Source organism: Camelina sativa, chromosome 14 (genome assembly GCF_030686135.1).
Source record: "Camelina sativa cultivar CO46 ecotype springtype chromosome 14, ASM3068613v1".
Classification (NCBI taxonomy): domain Eukaryota; kingdom Viridiplantae; phylum Streptophyta; class Magnoliopsida; order Brassicales; family Brassicaceae; genus Camelina; species Camelina sativa.
Window position 1 is genome coordinate 31,007,822 of NC_141893.1, and position 23,942 is coordinate 31,031,763.

Here is a 23,942-nt window from a genome sequence, read left to right on the forward strand (position 1 = left end):
GATATCATCAATAATTGGGTGCATGTGTTAACTATACTGGTCTTCATGAATTTCACTAATTTTATGAGAAAAGAAATGATTTTGTTTTTGGAGTTTGATTGGTTAACAAGTTGCGTGGTAGTCTAAAAAAAAGGTTTTTCAGTGGAAGAATGTGAAGAAGTTAAGGAGGAAGAAGAAGAAAAAGAGTCTAACGAAGAACAAGACGGTAAAAGTAATGATGACAATTACCACAAAATTTGACAATGAAAATGACAAGAAAGAATATAAAGAATAAGTGAAGTGACCTTAATGCAGTGGCAGGAGGTAAGTCCATTTGTAGAAGGCACCATCACACCTGGGATCGAGTCCCGGTTCCTACGAATGTAGGAATTTGGCTAATGGACCGGCCAGTTGTGGTCCAGTGGTTGACAAAAAAAATAAAAATAATATAAAGAATAAAAAAACATTGAATAAAAACAAGAAAACATATGTGGTAGCAATCAATTAAACATGAGAAAATGAGATAAATTCAAATCTGATAAAAAATTCATGAATTTAACTTGACGTCAAGGCGAGGCGGATTAAACCGGTAACCTCGCATATCCTAAACTATTTCTTTGACCACCAGAAAACGAACTATTTTTATATTTTTTAAAATTGAGTATCTGAAATATTTTTTTTGCCTTAATAATAATTTAAATTTTTTAATAAGATAATATTTTATTACCATCATCAAACATATATAATTTTCATCAAAATATATCAAATAACCCCACGCGTAGCGTGGGTTCAAAACCTAGTATATAAATAAAACAATAGAAAATTAACCTTATTTGGGAATGATTGTAAATAAAGTGTATTTTATACATTTACATTTTTTTGAATGAATATCATTCGAACTCACTAAACAAAAAAATCAAGTTTGTTAAATTCATCTAGATGGTCCATTTCGATCATGTGTTAAATTCTGGTTTTTTTTAAGATAAGTTTCAAAAATACATCAAGATGGTCCATTTCGATCATGTGTTATATTGCACTAAAGAATGTTTTATTATGGTGACTTGGGACCGAAGAAAACTACAAAAAAAATATATATATATATATCAAGATATTTATGAAGTCTATATTAGTGAGTTCTTCTTGGTTATAAATACAACTTTCTCCTTCATGTTTTCAGCTTACTTCACCATAGCGCAGAAATCTCTTTGGTTCACAATGAGTGGCTGCAAACTGGTTTCTTTTGTTTTGATCCTTCACTTACTCAATTCGTTTCTGATTTCATGTTCCTCCAATGAGTTATCTCAAATCCCAAAAAACTTGCTTAGTCTGGCTAAAAGAGATGAGTTTTTCGATTGGATGGTTGGAATCAGAAGGAGAATCCATGAGAACCCAGAACTAGGTTACGAGGAAGTAGAGACATCTAAGCTTGTTAGAGCAGAACTGAAAAATATGGGTGTGGCTTTTAAGTACCCAGTTGCTGTAACTGGTGTTATTGGATATGTTGGCACTGGTCAAGCCCCTTTTGTTGCTTTAAGAGCTGATATGGATGCACTTCCTATGCAGGTATGTATTGGTTGAGAGGCTGATTTGACTTGGTCTATCATCTTCTCATGGAACTCTCTTGTGGCTTTTTATTAGTGTTGGATACTTTACATTGTTATGCTGTCCCTTCTTCATGATGATTTATGGTTACATGTGTCTGTAATATCATGTAAAAGATTTGTTGAGTTCACTTCTCTGTGGGATTTGGTTTTCTTATATATGTAAATTTCTTAATGGTATTGTATGACAAGCTATATTGGTTGGATTGTGTAGGAAATGGTAGAATGGGAACACATGAGTAAGGTTCCAGGGAAGATGCACGCTTGTGGACATGACGCTCATACTACAATGCTCCTCGGTGCTGCAAAATTGCTCAAAGAACACGAAGACGAGCTACAGGTTTAGTGGTGTACTGTTTTTATCTTTTTAATTTGGATCTTTCGAAAATATCTATCGATGTTGTTTGGTTTCTTAACACTTGTTTGGACATTTTGTTCATCAGGGTACAGTGATTCTTGTTTTCCAACCAGCGGAGGAGGGAGGAGCAGGTGGAAAGAAAATCCTGGAGGCTGGAGTATTGGAGAATGTGGAAGCAATCTTTGGAATACATGTTTCGAATCTATTAGGGTTAGGTCAAATGAGCTCAAGAGAGGGTCTATTCATGGCTGGTAGTGGATAATTCAAAGCTAAAATAAGTGGGAAAGGAGGTCATGCGGCTCTTCCTCAATTCGCCATAGATCCGGTATTGGCAGCTTCAAATGTTATTCAAAGCTTACAACAACTCGTTTCGCGAGAGGCAGATCCTTTAGACTCGCAGGTATAGTTTTTTTTTAATTATCTTTGGCTCTTCAAGGCATGTGTCTATATACAAGTGCTTACAGGTGGGTTGATTCTGAGTGCTTACAGGTGGTTACAGTTGCTATATTTGAAGGCAGTGATGCCTTTAATGTCATTCCTGACTTTGTTACTATCGGTGGCACATTCCGAGCCCTTGACCCTACAAGTTTTGAGCAAATGAAGCAAAGAATTGAGCAGGTCAGTGATCTTCATTAGTCTGACACTTTTGCCTTCCTTTCCTCTCTCGAGATCGAACTTTTAAACGCGAGTTCGAATGTTTTCTCAGGTTATCACAACGCAAGCAAGCGTGAGCATGTGCAATGCAACAGTTGACTTTCTTGAAGATGTGTCTCCTCCTTTCCCGCCGACTGTGAACAACAAAGATTTGCACCTTTTTTACAAGAACATTTCAGTGGATATGGTAGGGGCTGAGAATTTTATTGAGATACAACCAGTGATGGTATCAGAGGATTTTGCTTTCTACCAAGAAGCATTGCGGGGACATTTTAGCGCTGTTGGAATGCAGAACAAAAATCATCCACCAATGCCGAACCCTCACTCTCCCTATTTTGAAGTTAATGAAGAAGTACTCCCTTATGGTGCTTCCCTTTTTGCTTCCTTGGCCACAAGATATCTTCTTGAGTCTTCCTCATCGCCAAATAAGAGTTACATGAAAGATGAACTTTGATTCCAAACTTGCCATCTCTCTTCTTCATCTCATCATCTACGTATCGAAAATGTCAATAATGGTTCCGTGTAACTACTCGCAGTTGTCAATCAATAAAATAAAAAGCTAGTGTCAAGCTTTATTATTTCTTTCTCTGAGAATGATGAATCTGATGATTTCATACACATCGATACAATCCAAAATTGGTCCGGCCGTTCTGATAAATCTAAAGTCATAATGAAATTCTTGGCCAAGTACTTCATTATCTCGCGTTTATGTCTCTGGCCAAGGCACATAGCCTATGTCACCGAAGAGAAACAGAGGAGGGCACAAAACTGGAAGTTACTTAGGTCGCAAGTAAAGTCCTTGGAAAATATGTGCCCACGCTTGACTGCTCAATATAATCTCCAAACCCTACATAGCCCTAATCAGAACCAAACTATAAACTGTAAGAAAAATCCTCACATCTGGATCAAACATTTTTCTGGTTATTCCAACTTAGAAAAGTAAAACATATATATAACAGATTTATTTCCAGAGACCACAAACATTACAAAAATGAAATCAATAAATAAAATAAATAATCATCTCAAACGAGGAGGTGGATTGGAACCAAAGCCAAGTGCAAGCTCTTCAACTGAATCTGTTGATACAACCGGCAAATCCATTTTCCTCTCAACTTCTACAGCCAAACTCTCTTTAAGAGCCGTCACCACTTGACTCATTCCGGGTCTCTCGCCAGAATTTCGACAAACACAAGACACGGCTATTTCCACTGTCTTGAATGCAGAGTTTGGATCATAGTCTCCGAAAAGACTCGGGTCAAGAATGTCTACAATGTTATCTCTAGAGAGCAAAGACTCAACCCATTGACTTATATGCATCCTTTCCTCATTCTTTATGATCGCCGGTTTTGCAGTAACAATCTCTAATAGAACTACACCGAAACTGTAGACATCGCTCTTCTCGGTTAACATGTTTGATGTGTAATACCTGCAATGAAAGATGAGATCTCATTATCTGAAGAAACCAACCAATAAAGAGTAGGCACATTTTATATTCAGATGGTAGGAAGATTCGAGCTTACTCGGGGTCAACATATCCCGGAGTCCCGGCGATAGCTGTATTCAAATGACTTCCCTCTGCTGCATCAAACGCTCTCGAAAGGCCAAAACCGCCTAACTTCGCATTGAACTTTCCATCTAAGAATACATTTGTACACTTGACGTTTCTATGAATGATCGGCGGCGTGCAGCCAGTATGCAAATACTCAAGTCCTTTAAGTCATTCGCAATAACATATAACTTTGTTAAAGAAACAGAACTCCAAGATAGAGGGAGATTTGTTTCAGTCCAAAACAGGAGTGTGTTTCAAATAACTAACCTTGTGCAACATCAACCGCGATCCCGAGTCTATCTTCCCAGCTAAAAACTGTTGTACTATTCTCTGCACAAGACAAGATTATAACTGAGATATTTTGTATTACTGTACTTGAAGAAGGACATAAAGCAGAACTAGATTTTCAAAACCTGATATATGTTGTTTCAAGTTTCCGTTAGCCATGTACTCATATATAACCGCCATTTTGTCGCCTTCATTGCAATAACCAAGCATGGTTATAAGGTTCTTATGATGAATTCTGAAAAGGTGTTTGACCTACAATTAGCATTCACATAAGCTCTTCTAAGTCCTGTTTTCATTATTTTGTTTAATAAATCAAATACAATTGTTATTAAAGAGTTTTAAATTAGCATGTTATACCTCGGCTCTGAGTTGTTTGTAGCCTTGAGAAGATAGTGATGAAACAAGCTTGACAGTCACTTCTTTACCATCTAACTGACCAAGGTAGTTTCTTCCAAATCCCACCTTCCCTTGATCTCTCTCGAAACCATTGGTGATATTAACAATCTCGGCGTATGTGAACTTCCTATTTGCCATTTCCAAATCAAACGCATCTACCGCTGTTTCATTCCCTTCATAGTCTGTCATTCCACTCTCTATTCTCTGTAAAGATGGATGTGCTGAGAAACCTGTTTCTCTTCGCTGCAATGATGGACGCATTGAACCAGTATCTCTCCTCTGTAATGACGGTCCATTACTCGAAGCTGTAATTGTCCTGTTAATCATTCGACCTGGAGACCAATCATACACATTACGTACAAACACCTTTTCCCCGGAAACTCGAAAATAAGTTAACTATAAAACATACCTTGTTTCTTCTTTCTCATGAGGATGAAAAATATAGCTGAAAATATGATAACAAGAAGAAGCAGCCCTGCAAGTGATGCAACTAATAGAATGACAAAGCCAGGAAGTTTATTATTCTTGGATCTGTTTTGTGAGACCTCTTCACACGCACTTGTAGGACAAAGACTTGGATTCCCATTGATACTGCATTAGATGCAAAGGATTAACAATTTTTTCAAACATAGAATAAGAAGGAAAAGTTTTTTGTTTTGTTTTATATGAGTACCTAAACGACTCTAGTCTCCCCATGAGACTAGGTGGTATAGGACCACTAAGCTGGTTGTTCGCCAAATGCCTACAAAATCCACAATAGATAATGTCATTTACTATCTATCAGTAGCTAGATATGAGTTAGTTTACTATTATGTCTGGTTAAGAAAATACATACAGTACTCTCAGGAATTGAAGTTGAGCTAAGAAAGCCGGTACTGGTCCAGTCAAATTGTTATTAGACAAGTCCCTGAAAGTTAAAAACGTGAGCTATTACTACTATTTGCATACTGTTTGTGACCAACAAAAAGAACAAACTTACAGAATTTGTAGTTGTGAAAGACCCGATATATGAGAGGCTATCTCTCCTGTCAATCCAGCGGATGACAAGTTCCTGTTGCATATATCAGAGCAACAACTGCTGAGACTCCTAACTCAAGAATGAGAGAAGTAAAACTGTTTTATAAGGACACTTACAAAGCTATTACTCTAGGCACGCTTGTGCCATTGAAGCTACAATCCAGACCTTCCCATGTGTAAGCCTGAGGCACACACACGTCTCCTTGCCAGTTTTTCTTGACTTTATATGCAGACTTAATATTCCTCATAGCCGAAACTGTCAGCATTCACAAAACCGGGAGAGAAAAAAAAAACAGTGAGAAAGTGGTTGGTTTCAGGCACCAGAAAGAGGACATGAGAGAGCTTACGGTCTTTTTGTTCGGTTGATGATTGCGGAAGTTTGTTTGTAAAGTAAGTCTCCATAGCATTGATCAGAGGTGGAAGAGATGAATTCTGAGTCTGACGAAGAGAAAACTGGAAGCTCTGTGCTGTTAAAGGGTCTGAAGTGAACAAGACTAAGGTCCGGAAGTAGTTAAGACTAACCGGTTTCCCAAAACCTTCTCCGTTCAACAAAATCAAGAATTCTCTTGTTTCTAGGGTTCTGGAATCCGGTTCTTGAAGTTCCGTAAAATACAAGTAAAAGTAAAACTCAAGAGAGGGATCATCTGGAATCCATCCAAAATCTACAGACCCTCTTGGAACATCAGGTACAATCCCAGTTCTCATTACAACTTGTGGAAGACGGAAACTACCGGTACGGTTGCTTGTGAGAGAAGTCGACGGGTCACTTAACGGCTTCGATCCATCTGGCGTGGAAGGAAACCATATCCGATCAAAAACATCGTTTGGATACCTGACCGTTAAATTCGTGGTTGATCCATAATCCAACCTTTCAAAGAGCTGGAGTGATCCAGATTGAGCTACGTAAGAAGAATTCGGCAACGGTCTTAGTTCCAACACCGATATAAAAGGCGTACCGTTACCTGTATTCACTAAACACACTTGTAATGTATCTGTCAACACATAATACATGATCTCCTTGGACAATGTTTGCATAGGAGACTCCAACTCAACAGTGTCCCATTTGTTTGGACCCAAGTGAAGATCGAAACCCGGTATCTCGTTTCTCGAATCGTAGTTACCGTACATAAAAGCCGCCCGGATCAAATACTTGGTGCTGCTATTAACTGCAATAGTGTAACAGTTTCTGTTTCCCTCTGGAAAACTTCGAACAGACCACATGCTCTGCATCATGTTTTGTCTATTCTCAGGCGCCACGAAATTGCTGGTTCCTGTATCCGTATAACTCGAATCCGAAACATACTTTACACCGGTCGATGTCTCCGTGTAGCTGGAATTTTCCGGTTGTAACCCGCAATCTATGCTAATGAACCCTGATTCAAATGTTTTTAAACAAAAGACAGTTTATAACTAAAAAAAAATCTCTGTTTTTTCATATCATGTAGATAAAGAAGAGCATAATCTGTACTTTGACCAAACCTGATTGATCCTGAGCATTGGCAAGATTGATGAGAGTCACACAGCAAAGAAACGTAAGCAGCACCGCGTTGGACGCCATCATCTCCTGTATAATGTAACTGGTTTATCCATTTCTTAGAAACACAGAGTTTTTTTCTTTTTTTGTTGGGTTCAAAGTCAACAACTTTAAGACAATGTCAACTCTTTGTTAGATATCAATTTGTTGTGCTCACAACGTATAAACAATTATTATCTAACAACAAGTAGACATTAATCAACAAAATGCCAACTTTGTTTTTTTTTTTTTGGTTTTGAGTTTTGACCAAGACAAAAAGCTATATGTTCACATGGGTTCTTTCTGAAAGCAGAATAGGATGACTTGGGAAATGTGGAACTTTTGTATTATACAGCTCAAAGGTTTACAATGCTGTTAGCAGCTTATTTATACAGCTTGCATAAACCCTAGTGTATCCTAACAGTTCTCAAAATCCCATTACACAATTTGAATTTAAGGCTGTAAATCGGTTAGATATCTCCATCATCGGTTTGCAACTTGTCTGCTTTATGGTTGCTTTAGTCATACTGTCGGGATACGCGGCTATGGCCTTCCCTGCTTTGATTTTGTCTCGACGTGCCATAAACTCAGCTTCCTCCTCTTTGTCTGGACACGATGACCTAACCGTTGCAGAGGATGTATTAGCCGACCGTTGAATCTCTTTGGGCTTCTCTTCTTTCTGTGTTCGGCCCATTTGATTATTCTACAAAACTACATCGTTTTGTGCTGTTGCAGAGGATGTATAAAGCAAATACTCTGCTTCAGCTGGAGGCTTTAGTCTGATGCTGTTATCAACCCCCCTCAAACTTGGTGTGGGAGAAAGTCCTACACCGAGTTTGATCCGTAGGAAATTGAAGGTTGCAATAGGAAGAGACTTGGTAAAGATATCAGCAATTAATCATTTGTTCACCGGGAATGTGTGTGACCACTAAGGTCTTCAAGGCTACACGCTCACGGACATAGTGGTAGTCTACATCAAAATGCTTCGTGCGAGCATGATAAGCAGGATTTGCGGTGAGATAGACTGCGGAAAGATTGTCGCAGTAGAGTTCAAGTGTTTGTGGCAGAGGAATGTTGAGCTCCCGGAGAACCGAACTGATCCATTTGATCTTGAATGCCGTTTCAGATAAAGATCAGTACTCTGCTTCAGTCGAACTCTTGGAGACTGTAGGTTGCTTTTTGGACGACCAGGAGATAAGGTTGCGTCCCAAGTAAGTACAATACCCACCAACTGAACGTCTGCCTTCCTTGCAGTTTGCATAGTCGATGTCGCTGTATGCTTTGAGGTTAAACGAGTTGGTTCTGCTATAGGTAATGCCCATCGTAATGGTACCTTTGACATACCCTAAGATCCGTTTAAGAAGTTGAAAGTCGGACACTGACGGTTGATGCATCTTCTGGCATACATAATTCACCGAGAACTGAAATTCGGTCTTGTGAGGGTTAAATATTGTAGCTTACCTGCTAAGCTTCGAAAATATGTTGGATCAGAGAACTCTTTTTGTTGATCTTTCACACGATCCAATTGCAGAGGAAAATGAGTTGGCATGGTAGAGCAGTGTTCCATAGCCGCAACGACCAGGAGATCTTCAGCATATTTTTTCTGTGACATGAATAAACCATTAGGAAAGGTTTGAATTTGAATTCCCAGAAAGTAGTGAGCTTGCCCAAGATCCTTCATTCTGAAATGTTTATTGAGCTCATCTAGTAGATGTGTAAGAGTGCGAGAGGTGTTGCCAGTAATCACCATATCATCGACATATAAGAGAAGCAGAATGTTGTCTCCATCATGATCATAAACAAAAAGAGAGGGATCTAACATGCTGTAGGCGAAGCCGAATTCCAACAAGAAATCCTAAACTTGTCGAACCAAGCTTGTGGAGACTGCTTTAAGCCGTATAATGACTTGTGGAGGTGAGAGACATGATCAGGTTTGTCCGGATCAATGAAACCTGCAGGTTGCCTCATGTATACAGTTTCCTAAAGATCACCTTGGAGAAAAGCGTTCTTTACATCCATTTGTTTGAGCTCCCATTTTTGTGTTGTTGCAGCGTGTAGGACTAATCTGACAGTTGGTGTTCTAACAACTGGACTATATGTTTCCAAGTAGTCAATGCCTTCCTCTTGATCAAATCCCTTGGCTACTAAGCGAGCTTTAAGCTTGTTCAATGTTCCATCCGCATTGAGCTTAGTTCTGAAAACCCACTTGCTGCCGAGAATGTGCATATCCGGAGTTGGTGGAGTTAAGGACCATGTGTTTGCGTCTTTACAATTCACCATCTCCTCAGACATTGCACCATTCCACCCTGGATCTTTGAGAGCAGCGGTGACAGTCTTAGGTTTTAGATATGAGACTTTGTGAGACAAGAGAGCATACTTAGGATTCGGTTTTCAGATTCCTTCTTTCCTCTTGTGATCATGGGATGATCATTACTTAGTTCGGTAGGTGCAGCGTCAATTTCATCGTCAATGTCACTATCATCGTCAGTTTGTTCTTGTGACAGTGAGGGACTGTCTTGAGGTTGGTGAGCGTTGTCACCAATAGAAGCAGGATCAGAGCCTGTCGTACGCTCAGTACACTCACCAATCTCAAAGACAGTCGTTGGTGTGTTGCAGAGGTCTGACGACGGAGGAGCTGCAGGTTGAATAGGTGAAACCACCTCAGAGGTTGCAGGTTGATGAAGAGTTTGCTCGATATTGTTTGATGGTAATTGCAGACCCTTGTACCAAGCAGAGGTGAGACCAGTACTGGATTGAGGAAGCAACTTACTGTAGATTGTTGCAAAAGGGAAATCTGCCTCATCAAACACCACATGTCGACTGATGTAGACTCGACCTCTTGGTGGGTATAAACACCTATAGCCCTTATACTTTTCATTGTATCCAAGAAAGACACATTGTAGTGACTTTGGATCGAGTTTGTTAGAGGCATAATCTCTCAATGTTGGGAAGCAAGCACAACCAAAAACTCTTAGAGATGTATACGTAGGAGCAATGCCGTGGATTTTCTCAAATGGAGACATGGTATCTTCGAGATGTGCAGCAGGAAGCAAATTGATGAGAAAGTTTGCAGTAAAGAATACTTCAACCCAATATTTCGATGGAACCTTACTTTGAAACAGCATTGTCAATCCTAACTCAGTAATGTGCCTATGTTTTCTTTCTGCCTGTCCATTTTGTTGTGGAGTGTGAGGGCCTGAGAGGTATTGTTGAATGCCACAGTTCTCCAAGTGTTGTAAGAATTGAGTGCTTATGAACTCCCCTCCTCCATCACACTGAAATGACTTGATCTTACAATCAAACTGATTCTCAACCATTTTCTGGAACATTGTGAAGATTGAAAAGAATTCTGACTTTATTTTCAGTGGATAAAACCAACTGTATCTGGAATAATTGTCTACAAAGACTACATAGAATCTGAACCCTTGAACATAATTTATTGGAGAGGGACCCCATAATTCACAGTGAACTCTCTCAAGTAGTCAAGAAGTAATAAAACTAGAAGAAGAAAATGGAATCGTGAGCTTTTCCCGAGCTGACACGCTTCAAACACCGACTTGGTGATCTTATTGAAGGAGATAGACTGCTTTTGTGCTAACTTCTGGAGGACTTGCAGATGAGGGTGACCAAGTCTTCTATGCCACACTTCATCACTGGTAAGGTGCTGATTAGTAGAGTACAACACTTGGAACTTCGGTTCCCCCAGAGAGTATAGACCGTTATGCGTTCTTCCCGGTACCAGTAGCTTCTTGGTTGCCTTTTCATTAATGCGAACACCATCATCATCAAATTCAAAAGCACATGGATAATCTTTGGTTAACTTAGAAACAGACAACAGTGACCTAGCAATATTAGGACAGACAAACACATCCTTCAAAGGTAAATTACCTAAAGTAGAAGCTATGCTGGCTGATCTTGTGTGAGTAATTGGGAGAAACGTACCATCACCTACCATTACTGAGTCTGAGCCGGTGTACGGCTGGGATTGATGCAGAGCTTGAGTGGAAGGCATGACATGTACCGAGGACCCTGAATCTGGTAGCCATTCATGACCATGTTGGTCAGTGACATCCGTGATACGCATTGCAGTCAATGCTGCTGGAATATCGTCGGCTTGGTAGCTATTATTGAACCTATGCCAACAACGCAGAGCAGGGTGTCTGTTCTTTCCACAGATTTGACATGTAACACTTTGTGAGTTGGTTTTGTTGGCGAGTTGTTGGTGAAACCCTCTTCCTCTGGTTGAGAAGGAGTTTCTTCCACCGCGACCAAACCTGCTATTTCCTCTGCCTTTGTTGTTGTTGTTAGGCTGATAGTACCCTGGAGCACTCTGCTGAGACACGGTAAAGGCAAGATGTGGAGTCACTGAGTTTTCAGCCAGATAGGCCTGAAGTCTACATCATAGCCTATAAGCTTTGGAACCACATCTTCGAGAGTAGGACCAGGAATAGAGTCGACAACATTCTCTATAGTTGTTTTGATTGGTTCATATTCACGACCTAACCCGTTTAGTGCAGCGAATATTTTCATCTTCTCGGTGATAGAACTACCAACTGAAGCTAGTTGATCAAAGATACTCTTAAGTTCCCTAAGATACACTACCATAGTCCTATCTTTCTTCTCTATGGTCTGCAACTTTCGCTGAAGCTCAAACAACCTGGAGGAGGAGACTCTATTAAAGTGGTTTGCAAGAGTATTCCATACCTCATAAGACGTCGTACAGTTGAGAACAATGCTGAGTATATCTTCAGAAAAAGAGCCTACCAGCCAAGACTTGACAATGAAATCAGTTCGGATCCAGTTCTGATACTCGCTTTGGTATTCTGGATTTGGCCTTACTGACGAGGTGCTGTCGGTTCCAGTGACGCTGACAGTAGCTCGAGGAATAGAGATGGATCCATTGACGAATCCAAGCAGACCTTGACCGGCTAGGAAACTCTCAAACTGGTTCTTCCATAGAACATAGTTCTGATCGGTGAGAGTGACATTAACGCAGTTGGAGATGTTAAGAGTATGAACCGTGTAGGTTTCAACCTGATGATTTTCCATAGGTTCAGACCGACTGAGCTCTGATACCATGAAAGCAGAATAGGATAACTTGTGAAATGTGGAACTTTTGTATTGTACAGCTCAAAGGTTTACAATGCTGTTAGCAGCTTATTTATACAGCTTGCATAAACCCTAGTGCATCCTAACAGCTGTCAAAATCCCATTACACAATTTGAATCTAAGGCTGTAAATCGGTTAGACATCTCCATCATCGGTTTGCAACTTGTCTGCTTTATGGTTGCTTTAGTCATACTGTCGGGATACGCGGCTATGGCCTTCCCTGCTTTGATTTTGTCCCGACGTGCCATAAACTCAGCTTCCTTCTCTTTGTCTGGACACGATGACGTAACCGTTGCAGAGGATGTATTAGCCGACCATTGAATCTCTTTGGGCTTCTCTTCTTTCTGTGTTCGGCCCATTTGATTATTCTGCAAAACTACATCGTTTTGTGCTGTTGCTACAAAGCAAATACTCTGCTTCAGCTGGAGGCTTTAGTCTGATGCTGCTATCACTTTCCTCTGTAAAGAATGGGCCAGAAAGAAGAATAGTAAAGGGCGAGTGTGTAACATAAATTGTGTAAACAGTGTCTCTAACCATGATTTGTTTGAAACAAAATCACTTCTTGTCGGAAGAATCATTGTAAAGGGAGAGTGTGCAACACAAATTGACCTACACGTTTTTGGCTGATGAGAAAGGTCTTCACCGGCCCGGTGGCGGGAGTTACGTCTCGTATGATTCTTCTACATCCTTACAGCAGCCATTATTCTTACAATGTCTTCACTATAATCTCATAAGAGGCTTTGCAAGTCCCGGCTCAAAAAAAAATTTGATGGCTTTTGCCCCTGTTGCCACCCCCTAGAGACGGATACAAACTAAACCTGATCCGGTTGATATTTGATTAATTACTTCCATTTTACGTTAAAGTATATAATTAGTGATGAATTTTTTTTTGTCAGCAGCTAATTAAAAAACTGAGAATGCAAATGCATCTTATATAATAAGAGAAGGTTTTTTCTAACTTTGCTTAATAATGTGACATTTGACACTCTACTTTTGTGATATATGTCATTCTCATCATTAATTTTAAATTTAATATTCTATTTTTTATTTAACTTTATTTTATTTGTATCTTATATGTTGTGAAGAGTTTGTTAAAAAAAGATAATTGTTGTATGGTTTGTTTTTTGAATTTTTTTCAACATTGTTACAAAAACATATTCCTTCCATTTTTTAGTTTTAGAATCTAATATATTTTATAATGAAATCATACACCATAGAACCTAAAAAAATAATAATGATCAACCCAACTAAAAAATATAAACAAATTGAAACCAAATAAAAATAGAAAATGATTTCATACTTTTAAAGTAAAAACTAAAACCAAATTAATTTATGATAAGCTAATTTAAAAATATAGAAGATAATCGTTGTATAGTTTGTTTTTTGAATTTTTTCAACATTGTTACAAAATATATTCCTTCCATTTTTTAGTTTTAGCATCTAATATATTTCATAATGAAATCATACACCATAGAATCGAAGAAATAATACTGATCAACCCCAACTAAAAAATATAAACAAATTGAAACCAAATAAAAATAGAAAATGGTTTCATACTTTTAAAGTAAAAACTGAAACCAAATTAATTCATGATAGGTTAATTTAAATATATAGAAGATTTCTAATATATATATATATATATCACATTATATTCTATAATCATATATAATATATTAAAGACACAACTCAAATTTTTATTTAATAGTATTTTGTAAGTTACAGTTTGACTGTCTTTAAAACATATGTATTAAACAAAAATGGTATCATAACATAATTTTTTTATCTTCCCCATGAAATAATAGAAAACAATAGTATCAAAATTAATTTATTGTTAATTATACTATTTATTTTAAAATTATTAGAAATCGAGACAATTTATAGAAGAAAAACATATTTCTATTAAATTTGATTCACTTTTATTTTCATGAATTTTATAAAAAATTAGTTACACTTAAAGTATAAGATATTTGTTTTGTGATATCGTTTCAATAAATTATTTTAAAATTGATTTATCATATTATAAAATTATTTGTTGTTAACTATTACTTTTATATATGAAAATAAAATTAATATATAAGACAACATAATTTATCTATCAAAGTAAGGTCTTACACCTTTTTTTCTTAGAATACTTATTAGTTTTTTTCTAAAAAAACCAAACTATAAATAAATTAATTTATCTTAATTATTTAACAAACATACAAAATTTAATTAACTTTGCTGTAACTAATTGACCTATTACTATAAAGTGGTTTCATACATTTCAAAGTAAAAACTGAAACCAAATTAATTTATGATAGACTAATTCAAAAATATAAAAGATTTTCTAATATATAAAAAACTCACATTATATTCAATAATCATATATATTGTATTAAATACACAACTCAAATTTGTATGTAATAGTAATTTATAAGTTACAGTTTGATTGTCTTTAAAACATATATACTAAAAAAACATAATGGTATCATAACATAATTGCTTTATCACCCTATGATATAACAGAAAACAGTAATTTCAAAAATAATTTATTGTTAATTATACTATTTATATTGAAATGATTAAAAATAGAGACAATATATATATATATTAAATTTCACACACTTTTCTTCTTAAGATTTTTTTATAAAAACTGGTTAATCTTATAGTATAAGATATTTGTTTTGTGATATCGTTTTAATAAATTATTTTAAAAATTACTTATCATATATAAAACTATTTTTTGTTAACTATTACTTTTAGATGATGACAATAAAATTAATATATAGGACACCATAAAATTATCTATCAAAATAATTAAGTAAGATCTTACATTTTTTTTTCTAGATTATTTATCAGTTTTTTATTTTCCAAAAAAGAAAAAAAAATAAAATTTATCTTAACTATTTTATGAAAATACCATATATATTTGACTTTTCTATAAGTAATGGTCTTATTACTATAGTAACATACTGTTTAAATAATTTCAACAATATATTGTAATCAAAAATATTTAGTAATATGTACTTTAACTTTTCTCTTTTTCATGATCCTTCTATGAAATACTATATAACATATATAAATTATAAATTGTAGTTGAATCGTAGTATTATGAATAATATTTTTTAAGTCATATATTAACAATTACATATGTACATTTCATATATAATTGAATATAAACTTTATTTTATATTTGAAATTAATAATGCATACATAAACCACGCATCGCGTGGGCTATTTTCTGGTATTCTATAAGTCCGTTCGTTTATAACCTTATTCTATGCAGCTAATTTAAACTAATCTTTTTCTAATTTGTTTTCGATATACAGTAAAACCTCTATAAATTAATACTCTATAAATTAATAATCACTATAAATTAATAAATTTTGCTCGTCCCAAGTCGGGCCAGTGTAAAAATTAACAATATTCGATAAGATAATAAGATAATATTTTTTTTGAAATTTCAATGTAAAATATGGTCCCAATAATATCATAAATTAATAATCATGTAAATTTATATATATATACTGATATAATAGTGTATGTTTTTCCTAAAACTCATTTCTATAGAACATTTGTAATGTTGTATTTTCAAACTATAATGATATCTCTAAAATATTTTATAACATGTCATACAAATAATTAAATTTTAAAATTTTAATTTTTAGATATGCATCATTTACAATTTGATAATTAGACAGATTATTAAAATATGAGAATTAATATTATTATTATTCATAAATTTGAATTTATGTATGTCATCTGTATAAGTCAATTTGTTTATAGTATTTGTAATTTATTGTCAATAATGCTTTATAAATATTACAAGTTCAATTCCTAAACAATAAAATTTATAACATCCGAAAGTTTAATCTTATTTTGCTATAATTGTTCCAATTCATAATTTAAAAAAAAATAAACAATTAAAAATATATCTATAAATTAATAATTATTAATTTACAGTGTAAATTAATAATTATTAATTTATAGATAAATTAATATCACTATAAATTAATAAAATATCTTGGTTCCAACATTATTAATTTATAGAGGTTTTACTATTTGGAAATTGGAATATCGACACTCGCCTATCATGTCCAAAACTATGCTATTTAGGCCACATAGTTTTGCATTTTGACTCTACTTTTCTTTTCTTAAGTTTCTAAGAAAGTTGAATACTGCATTGTATTTTGGACGTAATTCTATAGTAACTATCAATAATATGTGACGTAATTGTTTGTAAATTAAAGAACTGGTTTCAAACTTTCAATTGTTCTATATATATATATATATATATATATATTAGTATATAGAATATGCATGTATATTGCCCACTAGGCTATATATATTGGTAAATAGATTGTATATCTTGACATCTTGTAATAATGATGCCAAATTGACATTGACCATATATTTTCTTCTCTTTTTGGTTTTGGTTTTGTCTATTTATTCAATGAAGTCGTGGTCGTCTTCTCTCCATACTCAGTTTTAGGGATTGGTGCATGTATTATTATAATCTCTCACCAAGTCACCAACCAAATTCCTTTCTGACTTCTCAAATTCTAAGGTTCGTTTTTTTTTTTTTTTTTTTTTTTTTTTTTTTTTTTTTTTAATATAGATATATATATATATATATATATATATATATTACAATAAAGGGCATATGGTAACAAACTTTTAAATTTTAATATATCAAAACTTATTTATAATGTTTTCTCCAACATACTTTTATTATTTTTTCAAACAACTCCATACCATTAGATTAACGAAAGTGTAGCTTAATGGCAAATGACAATCTTATCCAGTATAAATAAGTAATGACTTGTTTTTCTGTTTTTCATAAAACCAGAAGGAATATTTAGTTAAAACAATATATGGAAAGCTTAAGAAATCGAAATTATTGGTGAAAGTTTCACATTATTATAAAATAGTTCATGTTATGTAATTGTCTAACTCTAATTTAGAAATACTACAATTATTTATGGGTCAACGCCTTCACGTAAAAAAAAATCAACCTCTACCAAAATGTTGACTTTGAGCTCACAATAATAGTAGTAACCAGTACTAATTATAACGCGGTTCAGACAACAAAAACAAGTTCCACTTTCCACATATATGTCATTTGATTCCTCACGTTCTAAACCGCAAAACAAGAAAATAAAAATAAAATAAAAAGTGACGAATGTTAATGGCGTTTTCTGCCTGCTTTCTCTTAATTCTTCTGCAACTCTTCTCAGCGTTATTTCTTAGTCTTGCTCAAGATCAGTCAGGTTATATATATAACATCTTCATCAAGACCTGTTTGGTTTTGATATTGTTCTGCTAAATTGTTCCCTTTTGTTTTTTTCTCTCAGGATTCATCAGTTTGGGTTGCGGTTCGCCGAGAGGAAAGAGCTTTCGTGAGAGAGATACAAACATTACTTACATTTCTGATGCGGATTTCATTAATAGCGGTGTTGCTAAGAGCATCAAACAAGATTACCGGAAGGAATACCAGCAACAAACATGGTATAGATTATAGATAACAATCTCAAGATCAATGAATGTTTGACTTAAACCCCACGCTAATTGTGTGTGTGTTTTTTTTTTAACTTCTTCCACAAGGAACCTACGGAGTTTTCCAGAAGGCACAAGAAACTGTTATACCTTGAATCTAACCATAGGGGACAAATATCTAATCAGAGCCAGTTTCCTTCACGGCGGTTATGACGAAAAACCCTCAACGCAATTCGAGCTCCACCTTGGGCCTAACCAATGGTCAACAGTTTCAACCACAAACGAGACCGACGCAAAAGTCTTTGAGATGATTCATTTCTTGACCAGTGATCGTTTGCAAGTCTGTCTTGTCAAAACAGGAGACTCGACGCCTTTTATATCCGTTTTAGAGCTACGTAAACTCGTGAACACAACTTACTTGACTCAACAAGGGCCATTGCAGCTCGTGGTCAGAGCAGACGCTGGCGCAACTACCGACAAAGTGTACAGGTTAATTCTTAGTTCAAAATCTATTGTCAAGTTTTGGTATATATGAAAAAAGCTCCTAAGTAATGCTTTTTTTGTTTTTAGGTACGGAAAAGATGTTTTTGATCGTGTCTGGGCTCCGTATAATTTCGGGAAATGGTCACAGATTAGTACCAATCAGACAGTGAATGTCAACAATGACTACCAACCACCAGAGTTCGCTATGGTTACAGCCTCTGTTCCAACAGACCCGGACCAACCTATGAACATTTCTCTACCTGGGGAGGACAGCACTGTGCGATTCTACGTTGTCATGCAATTTGCCGAGATTCAAGAGCTCCGTTCCAATGAAACAAGAGAGTTTAATATCATGTACAATGACAGGCATATCTATGGACCCTTTAGACCGCTTAATTACACAACTACTTCTGTATATACCCCTTTCGAACTAGTCGCCGATGCAAATGGACTATACATCTTCTCGCTTCAAAGAACCGGAAATTCAACATTACCTCCTATACTCAATGCCATGGAGGTTTATTCGATCAGCTCATTGCCGCAACAAGAGACTGATAGGAAACAAGGTATAGTGAACTAAATAACTAGCTAGCCAACTACTTTTGTGCTCTATTTATTTATTTATTTTTGATCGAGAAGCAAACTTTTACTTATATAAGAAAATATATATTATCAGTTGATGCAGTAATGAACATAAACTCGGGTTACGAGTTGAACAAGATTGACTGGCAAGGAGATCCTTGCGCGCCGCGGGATTACAGGTGGTCTGGTGTTAATTGCAGTTATATTGACTATGAGCAACCAAATATCATTTCTTTGTAAGCATTTTAATTTTTATTTTTATTTTCTGTTTTTAGTGCAGAGTATGATTTTGTTCTTTATATGCTTTTCATGAAGGGTTTTTAAAAATTCATTGATCTTTGAAAACAGGAACCTTTCTTCAAGTGGATTGACAGGAGAGATTTTGGAATTCATATCAGACCTTACCAATTTAGAAGTTCTGTAAGTACTTAATAATATTGCTCAAGTCTCTCTTAGAAAGTGCGGCAAATTAAAGTTTTCATCTAAAGTCGTATGTTTTCGATGGTGTTTGATTTTCTTGCAGTGACTTGTCTAACAATACTTTAACTGGTTCAGTCCCAGAGTTTCTAGCCAACATGGAAACCTTAAAAATCATGTAAGTTCAAACACGATCGAAGAGGCTCAAATTTAAAACATTTCTATTCTATTTAACACCAAAAGGCTCTGATATTTTGTAAACTTTTACTCAAATCTGTTTTGTGCAGTAATCTATCAGGCAATGAGCTAAATGGCTCAATCCCTGCAACTCTCCTTGATAAAGCACGAGGAGGATCGATATCGTTAAGGTAAAATTAATAATTAGTATGAGCGCAAGAACAAAAACAAAAACACAAATAGTTAAGGGATCTTTAAGACATTTTTTGTAATCAACTTTGTCTTTCAATCACATGTGTGAAATCTCTAGCATTGAAGGTAATACTGGACTCTGTTCATCATCTGCTTCATGTGCTACCACGGGAAAGAAGAAGAAAAACGCGGTTATTGCACCTGTTGCAGCATCACTTGTTTCACTCTTCCTCATTGGAGCTGGAATCGTTACTTTCCTTAACCTTAAGAGGAAGAAGAGATCCAAGCTTGGTTTAAATAATAATTCAGGTACCGGTACAACACCGTTACATTCGAGGTCTCACCACGGCTTTGAATCTCCCGTGATAGCGAAGAACCGGAAATTGACTTACATGGATGTTCTTAAGATGACAAACAACTTTGAGAGGGTTCTTGGTAGGGGAGGTTTTGGTGTGGTTTATTACGGCGTCTTGAATAACGAACCAGTTGCGGTTAAGATGCTCACTGAGTCCACTGCACTTGGTTACAAACAGTTTAAAGCCGAGGTAATAACAGACTCAACCAAATTTTACTCTTTTATCTCTATTATAAAATAAAATAAAATAAAATAGTGTTTTGATTGCGTCTTGGATCTGTGTTTGTTTTGTTTACTTTTTAGGTTGAGTTGCTTCTTAGAGTTCATCACAAAGATCTCACATGTCTTGTTGGATATTGCGAAGAAGGCGATAAAATGTCTCTAATCTATGAGTTCATGGCTAACGGAGACTTGAAAGAGCACTTAACAGGTCTAGTTTTTTTTCTTAAAAAAATGTAGTAACATTTTGGTTTTTACTTTTACGTTACTGATGATATTTTGTTTCAAAATATGATTTCAGGGAAGCGTGGACCGTCGATACTAACTTGGGAAGGAAGGCTTCGTATAGCAGCGGAATCAGCACAAGGATTGGAATATTTGCACAATGGATGCAAACCCCAAATAGTTCACCGCGACATTAAGACAACTAACATCTTATTAAACGAGAAATTCCAAGCTAAGCTTGCGGATTTCGGCCTTTCACGGTCTTTTCCACTCGGAACTGAAACTCATGTCTCAACCGTAGTTGCTGGAACTCCCGGATATCTCGATCCCGAGTAAACCTTAATCACTTCTTTTTACAACAACTAATTGATTTTTTTTTTCATTTTTCATGTTAGTTCTTACTTGACATTGTGCCTTTTCCTTTTTCTCTTGTTTTTTTTTTTTAAAATTCAGATACTACAGAACGAATTGGCTGACCGAGAAAAGCGATGTGTTCAGCTTCGGTGTTGTTCTACTAGAGCTAGTAACAAACCAACCCGTGATAGACATGAAGAGGGAAAGATCACATATAGGTGAATGGGTAGGTTTGATGCTATCAAGAGGAGACATTAACAGTATTGTGGATCCTAAGCTTCAAGGAGACTTTGATCCAAACACGATATGGAAAGTTGTTGAGACCGCAATGACTTGCTTGAACCCGTCTTCTTCACGGAGACCGACGATGACTCAAGTAGTAATGGATCTGAAAGAATGTCTTAACATGGAAGTGGCAAGAAACATGGGAAGCCGTATGACGGATTCAACTAATGATTCTTCAGTTGAGATGTCCATGAATTTCACAACAGAGCTTAATCCAGGAGCTAGATGAATCAAATCTTATGTAAAATTTGTTTGAAGCTACAAGTTTCTTTGTACACACGTTTCTTTTGTTCTGTTTGGGATGAACATAATCAGTCTTAGTACTACTCTGTTCCGGTTTTCTATTTATTGTATGAGTTATTGATTTTTTGTACATTTTTCCGTATTAGTTTGGTTATATTTTGTTGTTTTCCCTTATGCAAATTTTAGATTTTGCTTATTCATTTGTGTGGTGTTATTGTATCATATATGTCAATGAATGTTTTTTTTTTATCTACCTGTACTCATTTTTTATAATTTTTCTCATTTTGTTCTTTTTTTTATTGTCATTTTTAAATATTTTTGAAATAAATTTATTTATTTTGGGTTACTAAATAAGCTTGGGCATGCTCTAATGCTTATCTTTTCTGAAGTATAGTATTTTAATTTAGTTTCAATAAGTTTTTGTTTTTTTTATATAACTCATAATATCTTGATTTTGTGTTAAAATATTTTACAATTGAGCATAGCATGCATGAGCCGAGCCATAAAATAAGATGAAGAGATAGGTAGAAAATTCTTCTATATCAATTGCAATCTCCTCAAAATAAAATAAACTGAAAAAGCGGGCCACTCTAAAAGTGAAGATACCATCTTCAACAAGTTTGAACAGTCTGTGAAAAAAAATTACATTACGATTATCGGTGCCAATCATACACTGCATCGTATAGATGAAAGCTTTGACTTCAGTGTATAAAAGAGACAGACTCCGGTGTAGATTACTAGCTCCCATGATTGGCGCATCCCCCTTAGGTTGCAAGCAGTACCATCCCTTAGCGGGTGATCTATTCTTAAAATCTTACTTTTATATATGATTATTAAATATAACTATTATGACTTCTTTAAAAACAGAAAAGAAATATGATTGACTCTCATGGTGTAAATTTAACTTGGTGATATGATGGTTTAATATCTCTCAGGGTTTTATGAACATATGTAGACGCAGTGGCATTCTTCTTTCAGTTTCTTAAGTTGTACTTTCCCTTGATTAGGCCTTGGCTTGCAAGTACCGATCCCGCTAGCGTCTTTCCTCTTACATTGAATGGCACACCATTGACGGACACATGTTGATGAACTCAAAGATACCCCAAATGTATTTGGTAGAACTACAAAACACAATATCTGCCCCATGGTTTCCTTGACCATCACTCCTATTACTGTATATAGTTAATATTTAAGACACAGTCGTAATACCTTTCTGTTTTTAACAATAGAACAACTAGGTCTGGGCATAATATTTGTATCCGAAAATACAAACCGTATCCTAACCAAGCACACCGGATTCAGACAAGAACTGGTTTACATATCCATTGGATATTAGATGATAACCCGATTCGATCCGATATACGATATCTGAAAATATCCTATAAATATAATTATATACCCAAAATAGTAACTAAACTTATCAAAATTTAGAGTTTTTTTTTTGTTAACAAAAGAAATCAGCTCAGTTGAGCCAATTTAAAGGTAAATTATTTACAAATAAAATAGGATGCCGATTAGAACGCGTTCGGCGTGCCAAGGAATCCGCTCGTACATTAGCATTTCTAGACACCTGCACCAAAGAGAAAGAAAAGAACTCCTCCCTGTCTTTTTTGATATCTTCTAGGTATGTTGCAAAGGCTGGCCAATCCTATGGCGAAGACACCATCTTCACCAAGTCGGAGCAGTCCGTGTAGAAGACTACCTCCCGGAAATCATGTCCAATCATGCATCGCATCGCCCAAATGAAGGCTTCAACTTCGGCATTTAACGAAGACAGACTACGCTGGTAATTGGTTACGCCGTGAATCGGTGGTGACCCTTGAGAAGAAGTACAAACCCATCCTGCACCTGCAAAAACATCTGTTGCTTTCCAAGAACCATCCACAAAGCATCGATGTCCTGAAAAAACCGACGGAAGGGGAACATCACACCCTCCAGCCCGAGGAAACCGCATGCCAGAGGAAGAGGGGATCTCGTCCGACTCTTCCTCCACTTGGGCCTGCTGCCAAGTCTGTGCTTCCCCAACCGCCACCCGAACAACCTCATCAGGTCGTTCAACCTGATTCTCAAAAACCCGAGCATTCCGTGCTTTCCATATATATCACATTATCCAAGGAAAGGCTGCAATGTGTGATCCCGGATTTGCAGAACCCAAAAAATGATCCACATTTGCATAAACAGACTCTGTAGGGAAGTGTTGTGGCCCCACAGGAACGTTTGCTAAAGCCCAGACCTGACGAGCTGGTGGACATAAGAAAAGGGCATGATTTATATTCTCCACCTCTGCCCCACACCGTGTACAGTCGACATCACAGTCCACTCCACGCCGTCTCAAATTAGCCGAAACCGAAATACAGCCCGTCAACACCTACCACAGGAAATGCTGTAATTTTGGTGGACATGAAACCTTCCAGACCTTAGTAAGGAGGGAAGTAATCTCTGGACCAGCCCCAGGAGTCTGAAAGGTATTC

The 23,942-nt window shown here is 36.0% G+C and overlaps 3 protein-coding genes and 1 pseudogene across 5 annotated transcripts; 3 read left to right on the plus strand and 1 right to left on the minus strand.

Moving 5' to 3' along the window:
* Positions 1 to 1,125: 1,125 nt before the first annotated feature.
* Positions 1,126 to 3,174, plus strand: LOC104742697 (IAA-amino acid hydrolase ILR1-like 5). Its single transcript, XM_087483409.1, has 5 exons — positions 1,126 to 1,542; positions 1,795 to 1,920; positions 2,024 to 2,338; positions 2,428 to 2,556; positions 2,645 to 3,174. The coding sequence occupies exons 1-3, from the start codon at positions 1,147 to 1,149 to the stop codon at positions 2,198 to 2,200; spliced, it is 699 nt and encodes a 232-aa protein (XP_087339535.1). The 5' UTR covers positions 1,126 to 1,146; the 3' UTR covers positions 2,201 to 2,338; positions 2,428 to 2,556; positions 2,645 to 3,174.
* On the plus strand, positions 2,377 to 3,046 carry LOC147928844 (IAA-amino acid hydrolase ILR1-like 5 pseudogene; annotated as a pseudogene).
* A 319-nt stretch (positions 3,175 to 3,493) lies between the features above and the next one.
* LOC104742696 (putative LRR receptor-like serine/threonine-protein kinase At1g51880) lies at positions 3,494 to 7,541 on the minus strand. Of its 2 annotated transcripts, none has more exons than XR_015579374.1 (12): positions 7,322 to 7,510; positions 6,190 to 7,215; positions 5,960 to 6,098; positions 5,805 to 5,876; positions 5,661 to 5,732; positions 5,499 to 5,567; positions 5,235 to 5,416; positions 4,787 to 5,157; positions 4,555 to 4,664; positions 4,409 to 4,471; positions 4,113 to 4,302; positions 3,494 to 4,018 (listed from the first exon to the last, which is right to left on the minus strand). XR_015579374.1 is itself a non-coding variant. In XM_087483170.1 (12 exons), exons 1-12 carry the CDS (start codon positions 7,401 to 7,403, stop codon positions 3,610 to 3,612), a joined length of 2,802 nt encoding a protein of 933 aa, XP_087339296.1. In that variant the 5' UTR covers positions 7,404 to 7,541; the 3' UTR covers positions 3,494 to 3,609. The 2 variants fall into 2 exon arrangements, 1 of the variants encoding a protein (XP_087339296.1); XM_087483170.1 differs by having other exon boundaries at positions 4,555 to 4,681; positions 7,322 to 7,541.
* Positions 7,542 to 17,515: 9,974 nt separating this feature from the next.
* Positions 17,516 to 21,603, plus strand: LOC104744067 (LRR receptor-like serine/threonine-protein kinase IOS1). Of its 2 annotated transcripts, none has more exons than XM_087485889.1 (12): positions 17,516 to 17,713; positions 17,798 to 17,951; positions 18,048 to 18,428; positions 18,510 to 18,988; positions 19,099 to 19,240; positions 19,353 to 19,424; positions 19,528 to 19,599; positions 19,709 to 19,789; positions 19,909 to 20,335; positions 20,449 to 20,575; positions 20,666 to 20,921; positions 21,043 to 21,603. In XM_087485889.1, the coding sequence occupies exons 1-12, from the start codon at positions 17,626 to 17,628 to the stop codon at positions 21,455 to 21,457; spliced, it is 2,694 nt and encodes an 897-aa protein (XP_087342015.1). In that variant the 5' UTR covers positions 17,516 to 17,625; the 3' UTR covers positions 21,458 to 21,603. The 2 variants fall into 2 exon arrangements, 1 of the variants encoding a protein (XP_087342015.1); XR_015580727.1 differs by having other exon boundaries at positions 17,519 to 17,713; positions 19,917 to 20,335.
* Positions 21,604 to 23,942: the final 2,339 nt, after the last annotated feature.